We start from the raw sequence: 15,273 nt of genomic DNA, 5'->3' as shown, positions 1-15,273 counted from the left end.
AAAACGTAGTTCTGTAATTTTCCATTTAATATTTTTGACCGTATTTGACTATGGGTAACTGAAACCGTGCAAAGTGAAACCGTGGATAAGGGAAGCCTACTATATCTTCTTAGTCTCTTAGGACACTTTTGAGACTAAAGCCAACTAGGAAAATAGTTTTTAGACTCTCTCTGAGCTTCAGGGTATCTGTAAACATTTGAAGATAATTTAATGAATGCTGTAGTTAATATTTTGCCATCTTCAAAATAGCTTCATTGTTATATCCAATAAATGTTTCTTTAAATTTATGTTAATGCCTTTTATCTTTGGCATAGATTGGATTTTTATTTAAAACTTTATTTAAAGAAAGAGATTCTACTACTATGGGAAAAAAATATTTACTTAGAAAAATATAGTGGTGGCCAGTCCTGGTGGCTCACACCTATAATCCCAGCACTTTGGGAGGCCGAGGTGGGCGGATCACTTAAGGTTTGAGACCAGGTTGGCCAAAATGGTGAAACCCTGTTTCTACTAAAAATACAAACATTAACTGGGCATGGTGGTGCATACCTGTAATCCTAGCTACTCAGGAGGCTGAGGCACAAGAATTGCTTGACCCTGGGAGGTGGAGGTTGCAAGTGAGCCAAGATCACACCACACTGCACTCCAGCCTGGGTGACAGAGCAAGACTCTGTCTCAAAGGAAAAAAAATAAAGAAAAGAAAAGAAAAGAAAAATATAGTGGTCTTGGAGAATTCAGTGACAGGCCAAACCATTAAGTCTGTCATCACAACAGTCCTTAGGGAACTGCAATTTTATAAGTATAGTAATGACGCAGTAGAGAACCATAATGATGGCCTCCCCGGCAAAGAAGAACCAACCCATTTATGCCTGAGGTTGCAATTTTTTGAATTTTTGCAGTCAGACCCTGGCGATGACCTTGAGCAGTAGGAGATAAATTCCACAAGCTTAGCGTTCCAATAATGGAACACTAGGCATAAATGGGTTATTAAAGTATCCAGAATTAACATGCTTAGCTGTGACATTGGAAAGGCAATGTGTTTGCTGTGGCACACATACTAGTAAATAATGACTGGTCCGAATTTGGTTTTCGTTTGTCTATTAAAGTCAATTTACTAAGGCAGGGAGGGCCCAGAGCTGTGCTGTCCAATTCAATAGCCATGTGTGACTGCTAAGGACTTCCAAAGTGGCTAGTCCAATGTCAGGTATGCTGCAAGTGTCAAACACACACTGGATTTCAAAGACTAAGCCAAAAAAATGTAAAATACATCTCAATATTTTGGTTATACTCGGTTAAAGAAAATAAAATTATTTTTGCCTTTTTATGTTTTTAAAAGTGGCTTCTGGAAAATTTTAAATTACATGTATGACTGGCATCATCTGTCTTTGGCCAGCACTAGACTAGAATAATAGGTTTTATAAAGATGTCTATTGTTATACTAAAAGTGTGACGTAAACTTTAGTTATTTAGGAGACTCTTAGTGGAATACATGATTTTCTTGACAGTGAGGGGTAAATGAGGCATCACATACTTGAACAGTTAGAACCACTATCTTTTTAAAGGTTCTGTGCCAGAGCTACAGCTTTAAAATGGAGGGATCAGGAAAGCATGCGTTTGTCTCCAGTCTTTCCCATTGGCCCTACATCAAAATGAGGACATAGTTACTAAGTACTTTGTGTGCTACTGCTCTATTTCTTGTTTTGGAGGGTATCAAAAATACAAGACAGGGATAAAGGAAGGTTTTTTTTACAGTGAGACCAGTTGAACATTTGAAATTATTTTAAAAGAATAATTTATTTCCCAGGTTGGTGGCTCATTACTATATTTTTTTAATTGTTCATTTTCTGAATAGGCTTCTGGAATTTAATTTTTGTACTTAATTATATTTATCTTTGACATGATCTTTATACCTTGGTTTTCAGGAAAGCAGATGGTGGAGCTGAATATGCCACTTACCAGACTAAATCAACCACTCCAGCAGAGCAGAGAGGCTGAATGGATTCCACAGCCTGGTTTGCCAGTTCATCTTTTGACTCTATTAAAATCTTCAATAGTTGTTATTCTGTAGTTTCACTCTCATGAGTGCAACTGTGGCTTAGCTAATATTGCAATGTGGCTTGAATGTAGGTAGCATCCTTTGATGCTTCTTTGAAACTTGTATGAATTTGGGTATGAACAGATTGCCTGTTTTCCCTTAAATAACACTTAGATTTATTGGACCAGTCAGCACAGCATGCCTGGTTGTATTAAAGCAGGGATATGCTGTATTTTATAAAATTGGCAAAATTAGAGAAATATAGTTCACAATGAAATTATATTTTCTTTGTAAAGAAAGTGGCTTGAAATCTTTTTTGTTCAAAGATTAATGCCAACTCTTAAGATTATTCTTTCACCAACTATAGAATGTATTTTGTATATCGTTCATTGTAAAAAGCCCTTAAAAATATGTGTATACTACTTTGGCTCTTGTGCATAAAAACAAGAACACTGAAAACTGGGAATATGCACAAACTTGGCTTCTTTAACCAAGAATATTATTGGAAAATTCTCTAAAAGTTAATAGGGTAAATTCTCTATTTTTTGTAATGTGTTCGGTGATTTCAGAAAGCTAGAAAGTGTATGTGTGGCATTTGTTTTCACTTTTTAAAGCATCCCTAAATGATCGAATATATCAGTAATTTCAGAATCAGATGCATCCTTTCATAAGAAGTGAGAGGACTCTGACAGCCATAACAGGAGTGCCACTTCATGGTGCGAAGTGAACACTGTAGTCTTGTCGTTTTCCCAAAGAGAACTCCGTATGTTCTCTTAGGTTGAGTAACCCACTCTGAATTCTGGTTACATGTGTTTTTCTCTCCCTCCTTAAATAAAGAGAGGGGTTAAACATGCCCTCTAAAAGTAGGTGGTTTTGAAGAGAATAAATTCATCAGATAACCTCAAGTCACATGAGAATCTTAGTCCATTTACATTGCCTTGGCTAGTAAAAGCCTCTTATCTATGTATGTGTCTTACCTCATCTCCTAAAAGGCAGAGTACAAAGTAAGCCATGTATCTCAGGAAGGTAACTTCATTTTGTCTATTTGCTGTTGATTGTACCAAGGGATGGAAGAAGTAAATACAGCTCAGGTAGCACTTTATACTCAGGCAGATCTCAGCCCTCTACTGAGTCCCTTAGCCAAGCAGTTTCTTTCAAAGAAGCCAGCAGGCGAAAAGCAGGGACTGCCACTGCAATTCAAATCACACTGTTAAAAGTTGTGTTTTGAAATTTTATGTTTAGTTGCACAAATTGGGCCAAAGAAACATTGCCTTGAGGAAGATACGATTGGAAAATCAAGAGTGTAGAAGAATAAATACTGTTTTACTGTCCAAAGACATGTTTATAGTGCTCTGTAAATGTTCCTTTCCTTTGTAGTCTCTGGCAAGATGCTTTAGGAAGATAAAAGTTTGAGGAGAACAAACAGGAATTCTGAATTAAGCACAGAGTTGAAGTTTATGCCCATTTCACATGCTTTTCAAGAATGTTGCAATTACTAAGAAGCAGATAATGGTGTTTTTTAGAAACCTAATTGAAGTATATTCAACCAAATACTTTAATGTATAAAATAAATATTATACAATATACTTGTATAGCAGTTTCTGCTTCACATTTGATTTTTTCAAATTTAATATTTATGTTAGAGATCTATATATGTATAAATATGTATTTTGTCAAATTTGTTACTTAAATATATAGAGACCAGTTTTCTCTGGAAGTTTGTTTAAATGACAGAAGCGTATATGAATTCAAGAAAATTTAAGCTGCAAAAATGTATTTGCTATAAAATGAGAAGTCTCACTGATAGAGGTTCTTTATTGCTCATTTTTTTAAAAATGGACTCTTGAAATCTGTTAAAATAAAATTGTACATTTGGAGATGTTTCATGATGATGTGTTTATTTCTAGTGGGTTTTGTCTCAAATTGAAGTATGTTTCTAATTGGGCCCATCTTCTAACCATTCCACTGCCACAGCCATTCCTCCTGTCCCTCCTAGCTCAGACCCTTAAGTATCCCCAGGCTTCTCCACTCCCAACCCATCACATAGATACTGCACAGATATCCAGTGACATCACATTACCTACTGGATGAAGTCCACATTTCTTAGCCTGATACTTGAAGACCTTTTACAATTAAATCCCAACTTTCTTCCCCAAGCATTTTCTATTGCACTTCTTCAAATAACCTACTCTCAGTCAAGCCTGACCATTTCCCCTGTGCTTTCTGCTGTATTCCTAGTTCACTGTTGCTTGAAACACCTACTGTCCTGTTGAGATCCTATGCATCTTCCAAGGCCCAGCTCAGATATTACCCTTCATGAAACTGTGCCTGATTTCTGCCCAGCTCTTATAGTCTTTATTATTACCTAACCTTGGGATAGCCACATTTAAGCATCTATATATACGTGTCCAGTAGAAGATAAATCTTCTGCATCCTATGAACGCATATGTAGAGCTAAATAAAAACCCAAGTCCTAACAAAGTATAAGATTTATGTAACTAGTAGGATTTGGTTGTTTCTGCAAAAATCATTGTTGCTCTCTCTGCAGATTTGAATTAAGTCGGATTGCTAAATTTCTCAGAGCAGGCTTCAGTGTTTCTCAACCATGGCTGCACATTGCAATCACCGGGGGATATTTACAGACACCTGGGTCCCACCCCTAGAGATTTCTAGTGTAATTGATCTGGGATGTGGTTTGGGTGTAGGGATTTCCAAGCGTCCTAAATGATTCCAATGTGCAGCTAAGGTTGAAAACCCATGCATTAGTAAATCTCAAGCCCCACAGTAAATTTTTCTATATAAACTTGTAAAGATAGAAGTTAAAGGCTTATATTTATAGAAGAAAATTATGGCTTTCTTAATTCAGCCTATTAAATCAGAAAATTTCATTGAAGACTTGAATTAAGGTTTTGTTGTTTGGCTAACTGAACAAGGCTAGCTGTTGTTTAGAAATACAGAAGCATTGTCTCAAACATAAAAATACAGAAGCATTCTGTTTAATAGAACACTAGGTGAAAATTATATATATATGTGTGTTATATATATATGTATATACACACACACACACACACACATTTTGAGACGGAGTTTCGATCTTGTTGCCCAGGCTGGAGTGCAATGGCACTATCTCGGCTCACCGCAGCCTCCACCTTCTGGGTTCAAGCGATTCTCCTGACTCAGCCTCCTGAGTAGCTGGGATTACAGGCATGCACCACCGCGTCTGGCTAATTTTGTATTTTTAGTAGAGACGGGGTTTCTCCATGTTGGTCAGGCTGGTCTCGAACTCCCAACCTCAGGTGATCCGCCCACCTTGGCCTCCCAAAGTGCTGGGATTACAGGCATGAGCCACCGCACCCGGCCTGAAAATTATATTGACTATGAATAGAGCATTTTGGAAAATCTTATGTGACCTTGAGACTGTAATGTATTTTTTAAATTGGGATAAAATACATGGGGAGAGTTAGTTACTTTGTAAGGTAACTAACAATAAATCTGTAAGAATGCTGAAGGGACTTGAGATTAGAAGGAATATGAATTTGTGGTGTTCAAGTAGATTTTAGGGTTTGTGGGAAATAGTCAACTCTATGGTATTCTAAAACTTAGTAATGTCTTTCAGCTAACATTTTAACCAAGAATGAGCTTTTCTGCATATTTTTAAATTTTGCATACTTGTACTTAAGTAGGATTTAACATGGAGTCTAATAACTTCCAGAAATGATTCAAAATTGAGTGATTGTACATACAGATTTTTTTTTTTCCTGGACTACACTGTTTTCATCAGAATTTCTAGGCTCACTCAGAAAAGGTTACACTAGTATGACTAATCCTTTGTAAATCGGAGCACTGCTGCCCTCCTGTGGACTGTCACGGCATTTGACAATCCCTTCCTTACCAGCTCAAACTTAGTCACTATTCAGAAGTTTGAGTCATTGCTGTGATTCCCAGAAGACATTTTCAATTTCATTTGGGATATGGTATAAGACTAGTCCTCTTCTCCTTCCGTGAAATCAAAATTATTTTTTGACACAGGATCTCGCTCTGTCACCCAGGCTGGAGCTCAGTGGCTCAATCACAGCTTACTGCAGCCTCAACCTCCTGGGTTCAAGGGATCCTCCCAACTTAGCTTTCCCCAACAGCTGGGACTACAGGTGTGCACCACCATGCCTGGATAATTTTTTTTTTTTTTTTTTTTGTAGAGACGGGCTTTCGCATGTTGCCCAAGCTAGTCTCGAACTCCTGGCCTCAAGCAATCTGCCTGCCTCAGTGTTCCAAATTACTGGGGATCCAGGCATGAGCCACTGTGCCCAGCCAAGATTAACATTTTTAAAAGAGTTTTAAATGCTGTCCCTTATTGCTTAAGTATAGGAGAAGTATAATATTGTGGATCTGTGGTCAATAAACAATTTTTCCTTCCCTCTCACATACCAGCAGAACATTTGAACAAATTGCCAAAAGTATAGATAACATTTGAAAAAGCCGCCCATCCTGATTCCTGATTCGATAGTACATAGCCCAGGGAAACCTGTACAGAGGTGGTAAAACTGGTGTTAGGAGACTCCGCCTCCATTTATAAGATTTACCTCTCTCATGTACCTTTTTACAAAACTAAACTATAATAATATGCTGCAGTGGCAAACCCTGTGCTAAACTACTGTAAACAGGAACCCCTGTAAACAGTAATCCTGGTGTTTGGGGCTTGTGGCTTCATTGAGAGAGAATTCAGGAACAAATGCTTAGAGAAGCACTTCAGAACGGTGTTCAGGAAAATTATCTATCGTCTGATTAATCTCCTCCACCTGAAAGCGTTCCTAGGAAAAATACTCTGTAAATTTGTATTTAAGTTGGGACTTGAGAATTCTTTGGTTAGGTTCCCATAGCATCATGCTTCTCAAGTCTTAGTGTGCTAGTGAGTTACATGGTGATCTTCTTAAATTAGAATCAGAAGATTCAAAAGGTATCGGTTGGGGCCTGAGGTTCTGCATTTCTAATGAGTGCCTAAGGAGCTGTTTGTGGTGGGCTGTATGATGGCCTCTAAAGATATCCAAGTCCTAATACCTGGAACCTGTGAATGTTACTTTATATGGCAAAAGGGTCTTTACAGATGAGATTAAGAAAATTGAAATAGGGAGATTATCCTGGATTATCCAGGTGGGGGCCCTAAATGTAACCACAAGGGTCCTTCTAAGAGGGAGGCAGGGGGAGATTTGACTGTGCCAGAAGACAACATGGCCACTAAAGCAAAAGACTGCCCGGCTGGCTTGGAAGACGGAGGAAGGGGGTGCAAGCCAAAGAACGCAGCTCTAGCAGCTGAAGGCGGCAAGAAAACCTGTTCTCTCCCGGCGCTTCTGAGAGGGCGGGTGGCCCTTGCAGTCCAGTGAGCTGATTGCAGGCTTCTGGAATCTGTAACTGTACAAATGTGTGTTGTTTTAAGACACCATGTTTGTGGTAATTTTTTAGGGCAGCCACAGGAAACTAACACACCAGTGCTGGGGGCCCTCAGACCACAGTGAGTAGTAAAGCGTTTTAGGAACAAGACCACAGAAGAGAGGCTCTCAACTTTAAAACAACAGTGATGTCCAGACCCATTCCCAGACCAGCAAAACCAGAGACTGTAGGGATGGGACCCAGGGAACACTAATTTAAAGGCTCTTTGGGTGAACTGAATAGGAAGATAGGGTAGGGCACCATCATACTAGAATAAACTCAAAAATACAACTTTTGTGTTCAAGGAAAACTCTCAAGCTCCATCGAAGTATGGACACACTAGTCTGCCAGGTACTCTCCTGAAACTACACACCAGCTTCTCAAAGTGAAGGTCTGGGCCAGTATGTTACACAAATAATTGTCCAGTTCTAGACTTATTTCTGTTTCACCTAAATTGGCCAAATATTTGACTTGTCTCATCCATATTTATTAAGGACTCATCAGTGTTTTACTTCCACAGGTGGGATTTTCCAGTCCAACTTGCATGAGTCTTGAAGGTGCTGTCAGTCTAATAAGCCTCCCCACTCAATATTTTTTTCATTATCTATTCACCAAGACCCACTTATAAATTTACAGCTAATAAAATCTGGTAAAATTTAGGTAAGCAGGACCCATGTCCTACAAAGCATTTTCTACCTAGGTTGATAGCATGGCTTCATAAACCCGATTCAAGATGCTGTCTCTGGAAGAAACAGTCTACATAATTACCAATTTATTGTGCAAAACCACCTCAGAATGGCAATTTTAGATAAAGAGCTGTCCGCATCCAAATGAATAAAACAAAATAATCCTGTTTGAGAGGCACCGCAGTTACATTTTGCTTCTCATGACTTAGCAGTGTGGCACTATTTAAGCATTCAATGAGAGTGCCATAAACTTCTTTTATAGAAAAGACGTCTCAAATCATTGTTTTTGTGCTTTAATGCTGAACTCAATTTCACACTTACTCGTTTGAGGACTGGAATCAGGGCCTCCTGAGAGCAAAAATCTGTCGTTTGTATTTGCAACACCTAGGCTGGAGCTTTGAGCGTGGTGGGTGGATCAAAAACTGTTTAATTGGTAGGTAGTACAACAGACCCCAAAAATGTCTGACCTATAGGTATTTAATACTATTGTAGCCTATCTCAGTGGGAAGTGAACAAAACAATATAACTTAGGGTCTTAACTAACACCACCACTTAGGGTCTTCCCACCACATCCTGGGGATTAGAACATGGGTTCTTCCATCAACAGCCTGAAATAGCACTGCAGCTGCAGTGAGGGGGTGCAACATATGTACTGGCAAGTCTTCCCAGCAAATGCTACTTCCGCCCCCCACTCTCAGCCCACTGGGCAGGGCAGCCATCTAGGGGAAGACTGTGGCAGGGGGTTGGGCTTAGAAATGGCTTCCTAGGTGGCTGATTTGCCATCATTTATTGCAAGCCACTGGCTTAAAAGAGTTCTACTGAGGGTAGTTCATAGTCATGCACCTCCTGTGCAAAAAGCCTGATCAAGGGGCCACAGCCCGCCTTCCTGAAGATCCTACAAGCTTGATCCCCTATCAAATCAAATCTGGCTAATCTCTGAATAGCTTTACAAAACTGGCTCACTGGGCCAGGCAAGGTGGCTCACGCCTGTAATCCCAGCACTTTGGGAGGCTGAGGTGGGTGGATCACGGGGTCAGCAATTCGAGACAAGCCTGGCCAACATGGTGAAACCCCGTCTCTACTAAAAAATACAAAAATTAGCTGGGCGTGGAGGCGCCACGCCTGTAATCCCAGCTACTCGGAAGGCTGAGGCAGAATTGCTTGAACCCGGGAGGCGGAGGTTGCAGTGAGCGGGGACAGTGCCATTGCACTCCAGCCTGGGTGACAGGGTGAGACTCCGTCTAAAACAAACAAACAAACATGAAAAAAACCTGGCTTATCTTGTTTTCAAGTGTTGACATAAACTAATAGTCAAAAGCACCACTCAATCTTTTATAATGCAAGTGAAATCAGTGCTGTGCCCCTTCAAGGAACCATGTGACAGTATGTTTAGTTGAGCACCAGTTCCTTGCAGGAACAGTTGCTGGCAGAAGGGCTGTGTCTACAGCCCATGTGGAACTAAGGAGTTTTCCCATTCAGTAGGGAGCATCCCTCAGCCTTGATCTTCAACATTTCTTCTCTTCCCTAATCTTTTCTCTCATTTTATTTCTTGGCTCATAGAATTTCATTCTTCTCTTAATGGGCTTCATTTTTAATGTCTGGCTGGCTGTAACCTACTTCAAATTCTTTATGAAGTAGGCAAGATCTGCACAGCCAATTAATTATTCAGGACCCACTTCTTATCGTCACAGAATTATGAATGGGAAATAATAGATGAAAAACACAGACATGATAAACTGAACATAGTATTTATTAAGGTCAGGATGCATGAATAGACTCTTCTCAACAGAAAGATAATTCAACAGCAATCAATTTACAGAATTTAGAACAGCACTACATTTCAGCAAAATGCAACTAGAGAACATCAGATAAATTATAGTAATTTGTTTTTAAAAATCCATTAAACTATCTCTTACCTCTGCAATAATGTATCGTACATGCAGTTAAAGAAGTTAGTAGGGAAAAGCATGATCTTCCTTCCCCATTCTCTGCCCATCCATCTTCCAGGAAACCACAGGCTGCTGCTGCCCAGAGTTGGCATGAGGCTTCGAGGCTGCTGCTTTTCCCCCTACATCATAACCGATTTCAAATGGTGCTAGACAAAAACAGACTCTGAACACCAGGAGAAATCGGTCAGCCTGTGTAAGAGATGGGCCAGTGGTGCTCCCAGGGTCTGCACCTCGACAGTCCAGGTGGCAAGTCTGATTTCGGGTGCCCCGCAATCAACGCCGAATACTCCAGGGCATCCTCTAAGAGCAGACTGATGGTGTCGATGTGGACAAAATGGTCCTCCAGGTGTACTGCCCTCTCCCCTGCCCCATGACAATCGACACCCAATACATTGTTATCCAACAGAATATGACAATCGCCACACTCAAAGGCCCTACGAACACATTCATGCTGGTGATGGCTGCTAGGAGTCAACAGAAATAGCATCACAACCTCTGCCCCTGCTCAAGCCACTGTGTTTATTTTAAACACAACCCCCTTCTCTACTGTCACTTCTCCCAAAACCCAACAAACTCAAGAGTGTATTTTGCTCTTCAAGTTCTTCCCTGGACTTCTCGAACAGACTCAAGTGGCAAGAGGAGAGGAGCCAGTCCCATGAGCAGCAGTTCCTCTGCAGTCCACCCTTGGCTGTGCTGCAATTCTTACTCCTAAAACACTGATTTCAAATGGTGCTAGATACAAAGATGGAAAAATCTAAGCCACCATGTGAAACCAGCTTCCAGAAGAAGAGGATCTCAATGAAGAAAGAAGGGAGATTCAATCGGAAGACCCAGCCTCTGCCCTGAGGAGAAATATCTTCTTGTAGTTCTACCTGTGTTATGACACAGTGCTCCATGGGAAAGGCACAGAGGAGGTTACACAGGGCTGCGCGAGGCAACATGAAAGGCACAGCTGATGCTTCGAATAGATGAGAGCAATACAAAACTCATTAATTCTAGGTTAATTCTATTTAACTTCACACCAGTCACTACAAATTATTATATATGATGAAATAAAAGCTAAAATTATTACTAAAATACATTAATATTTACATTTATACTGCCCTGCATTTGTATAGTATTTCACAGTATACAAAGTGTTTCCAGATATATTCTCTTACTTCATCAGGACACAAGCACCCTATCTGCCTGTGGAATGAAGCTCCAGCTGCTACACAAAGGTGAGTCTCACCTGGGCCAGGACAACTCTTCTATGTGTCTTAACTTGAGAAAAGCATGCATTCCTCCTTCCCACCCCATATGTAAGTATCGGAACATTCAAATATGACCCCATGAACCTGCAATCTTATTTAACCCCTGACGTGACTTCAAAAACTGGTACCCTATAATTGTATTAAGCAGATAATCCTCTAACGTAAGAATTGAGTTTTATTTTCAAAGTCTGCTTGAAAATAAGATTTGCACACTGTATTCCAAATTAGATTTCCCATCTCCTTACTGCATCATCTTTTTTGGTTGTTTGAAGCTAAGAAAATATGTGTATTTCCTCTGATACCATAACCAAGAGAAAAGAGACAGAGTAGAAACTGTATATTTTAGCTTCCTTTCAGGCCTCTAGATACAGCCTTATAATTTTTATGGTTCCTGGCACTAACAGTATGTGTTGCTAGAAGAAGAAATAGAATTTGAACATCAAAAGTTGTGGTGTTTAATTCTCACAACAGTCGTATGGGGCAGGTATTATTCCAATTTTTGCGAAGAAATTCATCCTTAATGAGGCTAAATAACTTGTCTGCAGTCACACAACCAATAAATGCAGATCCCAGGTCTAACTCCAAAGACTGTGTTTCTGCCCTTGTATCCACTGCAGCCTGCTCCATAACTTGACTATCATCTCATTTTGTTCTTGAACTTCATTAAGAACAAAACAGGGTGGGTGGGGCAGGAAATTCCTAGGCGATACTTCTGCACTGAATGGGATCATACTGACTACATAACACGTTATACTTAGGGGGAGACGGGAGCATCATCTGGGTTCTGCGAAAGCCGGGTGGTCTGGGGCAGCTTGCTTTGTTCTCCTGCTCCTCTAGCGCCTTTGCTGTCTTTCCCCAGCATGTGGCTGTGGGAAAGACACTGAAGATGAACCTGCAACAAGCGATTCTGACACCAGCGCTAGGCTCTACAGCCCACGGGGGACTTGCTAGCCTCAGTCACAGGTGGGAGAGCTGGGGCAGATCTGCACACAAGGGCTCTCAGTGATGACACCTGTAGCCAACACCTGGGGCTTGTTAACCAGGTAACAGCCAGGGTTGTAAGGTCAGGAGTGAGTGTTTAAGGACAGTTACTACTGGGAGTCCAAATCCTGTCAAATGAGGGGATTTGATGAGATTCTCACTTTTCTGCTTTTCATTTTAGCCACTCTTCCTTATCAACTTTTAGTTACCAGTACCCCCTCCCTATGAGCTATCACACAGGTGTCCCGCGGTGATCAGAAAGCACCTTCCTCCATGGCAAGGTCCTGCCTGCTTAAGCTGTTGTCTCTTCTGGAATACTCTCCTTCACCCTCCCTTAGCTACCACCCCTCAGCCCCGCCCCCACCTACCACCACTCCAGGGAACCTGTCATCCTCCCCGCAGCTCAGGAAAGCCTCCCTGAGTCCAGCCCTTGCTAGAAGGTTAAGTGGTCCTCACCAGCCTCAAGTTCTTTCCTTCAAAAACCACTTATCTCACTTGGTCATCAGTGTGATTATTTAATGCCTCTCCTGCTACCCGTAAGGGACCATTCGGAGTACAGCAGAGGGGCTGTGCATAGCAGGACGCCACTGCCACTGAGGGAGTTAACAGAAGCCACAGTCTGGGTCCCCACTCCTGGATTCTAAAATTTAACTCTTAACTCTCTGGAAGAAGAGATAAGAAGCCATTAACAATGGATCACTTTAATTAAACCCTCTAAAAGAAGTGGAGAAAAAAATCATGTTAGTATTGAAATCCTTTGCCTTTCCAATTCCACTGGATAAAAGGGGTCCTTCAGGTCTCAGTCCTCCCAACAGAACCAGTTTTCTCCTCTCAGAATCAGCTGAGCAATGACTCTTCGCTGAAACAAGCTGGTGGCTGTTCCCTACTAGGAAGCAGCCAGTTAGTTTGGTAAGGGCTGGAAGGGGCTTGCTTTCCCTGGCACTATGCCTGAAGGCCACCTAGACCTGTAAGAAGGCAGCCCACGAAAATCCCAGCCTGCTGAGAGCTCTGCCATCCAAGGAGGGTGATGGGTTTTACCCACCTCAGCCTAATGACTCCAAACAAACTGGCTGAAGGTGAAAGGGTTGGCAGGGCTGTCTGGGGAGGAAAACCACCCATCCAGAAGGGTGGGCATGTCAGTCTTACGAGTGCTGCCACGCAGGGAAAAGGTGTGAGAGCTATACTCCAGCCTGGTCCACTTCTGTCCCCACATTCTACCTGGAGGCTTCTCGACCTCACACCAGGGCATTAATCTGCTTGGGCACACAGTGAATCAGAACACAATGGTTTTAATACCTGCTTGGCCCCAACTCTGAGAACAGGGACCTGCCACTTGCCCTGAATGGGCCTCAGTGTCTTCATGTGTAAAGAGAGGAGGCTGAGGTAGGCTGCTCACAGCACATTCAAATGCTCGGAGGGCTTGGGCAGGAAACCTGAGACAGAGAAGCAGCAACAGCATGCAGCAGAAATACAGTGAACTGGAGAGGCCATATTTTGTCTAAATGCATGCAAAATCAGATACATTAAAATAACCCTAGCCAGGTGTGGTGGCACGCACCTGTAGTCCCAGCTACTCAGGAGGCTGAGGCATGAGAACTGCTTGAGCCCGGGAGGCAGAGGTTGCAGCAAGCTGATATCGTGCCACTGCACTCCAGCCTGGGCTACAGAGAGAAACCCTGTCTCAAACAAAAACAAAAACCCGTGCAGGCCAAACACATCTGAGGGTTAAATACCATCTATAGGCTGTTGGTTAAAAATAGTTTGGAGACTGCAAAGACAGCTTCTACTTCATTCTATAAATGATGCTTTGTCTTTAAAGCCTAGCATGGTACCTAAAAAATAACATGGGAGGAAAATGGGAAGGTGAGGGAATCCTTCTTTCTGAAATCCATAAGCAAACCCACTGAACAAACAGACACTGGTCCCCAGTTACCTAACCCTGGTTGCTTGTGCTGCGCTACCACAGTGTGTGCAAATCCAGAACGTGGGAAGGTTCTGCCAAGGCAGTGCTGGGTGCTGAGTCACAGCTACTTACGTGACTGATGTGTGTTCCAGCCAGATGGGGGGAGCCGGAAGCCAAGCCCAGATGGCCATCTTCTTTCCTCTGGGAATGCTGATTTCAGGGCTCCTGGCAGCAAGGAAGAGCTCATCTTGGTGAGAGAGGGGCCTGGGGAAGGCTCTTTTGTAAAAGGGGAATGTCTTGCCCTCAAGAGACAGTCCCAGGCCATTGCATGTATAAACTGAAAGGGCAGCCCAGCTTCCTGTCATTCTAGGTAGCAGCCTGGGCATTCTGTCTTTAGCTGTCAGGGTGGGGGCTGTGAATCAGAGGGAAGGGTGATAAAAGGAAGAGTATACACATGAGGGGCCAAGGGTGGAGCAGAGGGAGCATGGAGTTACCGGCTGGCCCAAAGTCCCCAGAAACCTCCATCAGGCTCTTCCTTTCTGGCAGGGTGGCCTTCAAAGGAGGACTCAGAACCCAGGGACCACTGCATTTCCCAGGCCCTGAGCCCCAGTGTGGGAATCACATCCTCCAAACCCACAGTGCCCCTCAAATTCCTATTCAGGTAACAAGGCAAGAAGTAACAGCCTTCCAAGCCTATGTGGACCCAGCATCGGTTTTTCTGGTTTCCCCTGGGTCAGAGGTATGGAGGTCTATGTTCCTAGGCAGCTGCACTCCTAAAAGTTCAGTTTTCCATCCCTCCCTTAACACTACTGACATAAACCCCAGACTCAGTCCAGGCACGGGGGCCCTGGGTCGGGACTGCTGGCTGGATGGGAGGATGCACCAAGGTTACCCTGCCCCTGGGATGAGCTGGGGGGACAGCAGGAGACAGTGGAGGGCAAAGGGAAGGAGGAGGAGTGGAATGAAGACTGGAGCTCGCGTGTCTCCATGTTCCCCCAGTAGAAGGGCTCAGCTCTGGCACAGAAGGATGGGCATGGCCCTG

At 42.5% G+C, this 15,273-nt stretch overlaps 2 protein-coding genes and 2 non-coding genes across 25 annotated transcripts in view; 1 reads left to right on the top strand and 3 right to left on the bottom strand.

Moving 5' to 3' along the window:
• The window catches only part of CD46 (CD46 molecule), a 45,238-nt gene extending 41,326 nt beyond the window's left edge, over nt 1–3,912 (top strand). For all 19 annotated transcript variants that reach the window (XR_010156792.1, XM_525047.8, XM_063810088.1 and 16 more), the window contains one exon: nt 1,923–3,912. Coding sequence is in view for 11 of the 19 variants with exons in the window: in XM_063810093.1 (XP_063666163.1) it covers nt 1,923–2,068 (146 nt within the window). In the remaining 8 variants the exon portion in view is untranslated. The remainder of the gene's footprint in view (nt 1–1,922) is intronic.
• Nucleotides 1–15,273, bottom strand: part of LOC107970009 (uncharacterized) — a 110,585-nt gene that overhangs the window by 31,385 nt on the left and 63,927 nt on the right. The window contains exon 5 of one of the 4 annotated variants that reach the window (XR_010156796.1): nt 9,878–14,456. The exons of 2 other annotated variants lie outside the window; for them this stretch is intronic. The gene's annotated coding sequence lies outside the window, so the exon portion shown is untranslated. Of the gene's footprint in view, nt 1–9,877; nt 14,457–15,273 lie in introns of those variants that run through there. One more of the 4 variants, XR_010156800.1, reaches the window with a different exon arrangement.
• MIR29C (microRNA mir-29c) lies at nt 10,210–10,296 on the bottom strand. Its single transcript, NR_035727.1, has one exon. It is a non-coding gene; the product is annotated as a microRNA mir-29c (primary transcript).
• Nucleotides 10,800–10,880, bottom strand: MIR29B-2 (microRNA mir-29b-2). Its single transcript, NR_032018.1, has one exon. It is a non-coding gene; the product is annotated as a microRNA mir-29b-2 (primary transcript).

This window comes from Pan troglodytes, chromosome 1 (genome assembly GCF_028858775.2).
Source record: "Pan troglodytes isolate AG18354 chromosome 1, NHGRI_mPanTro3-v2.0_pri, whole genome shotgun sequence".
NCBI lineage: Eukaryota > Metazoa > Chordata > Mammalia > Primates > Hominidae > Pan > Pan troglodytes.
This window is presented reverse-complemented; position numbering and strand designations above follow the sequence as displayed.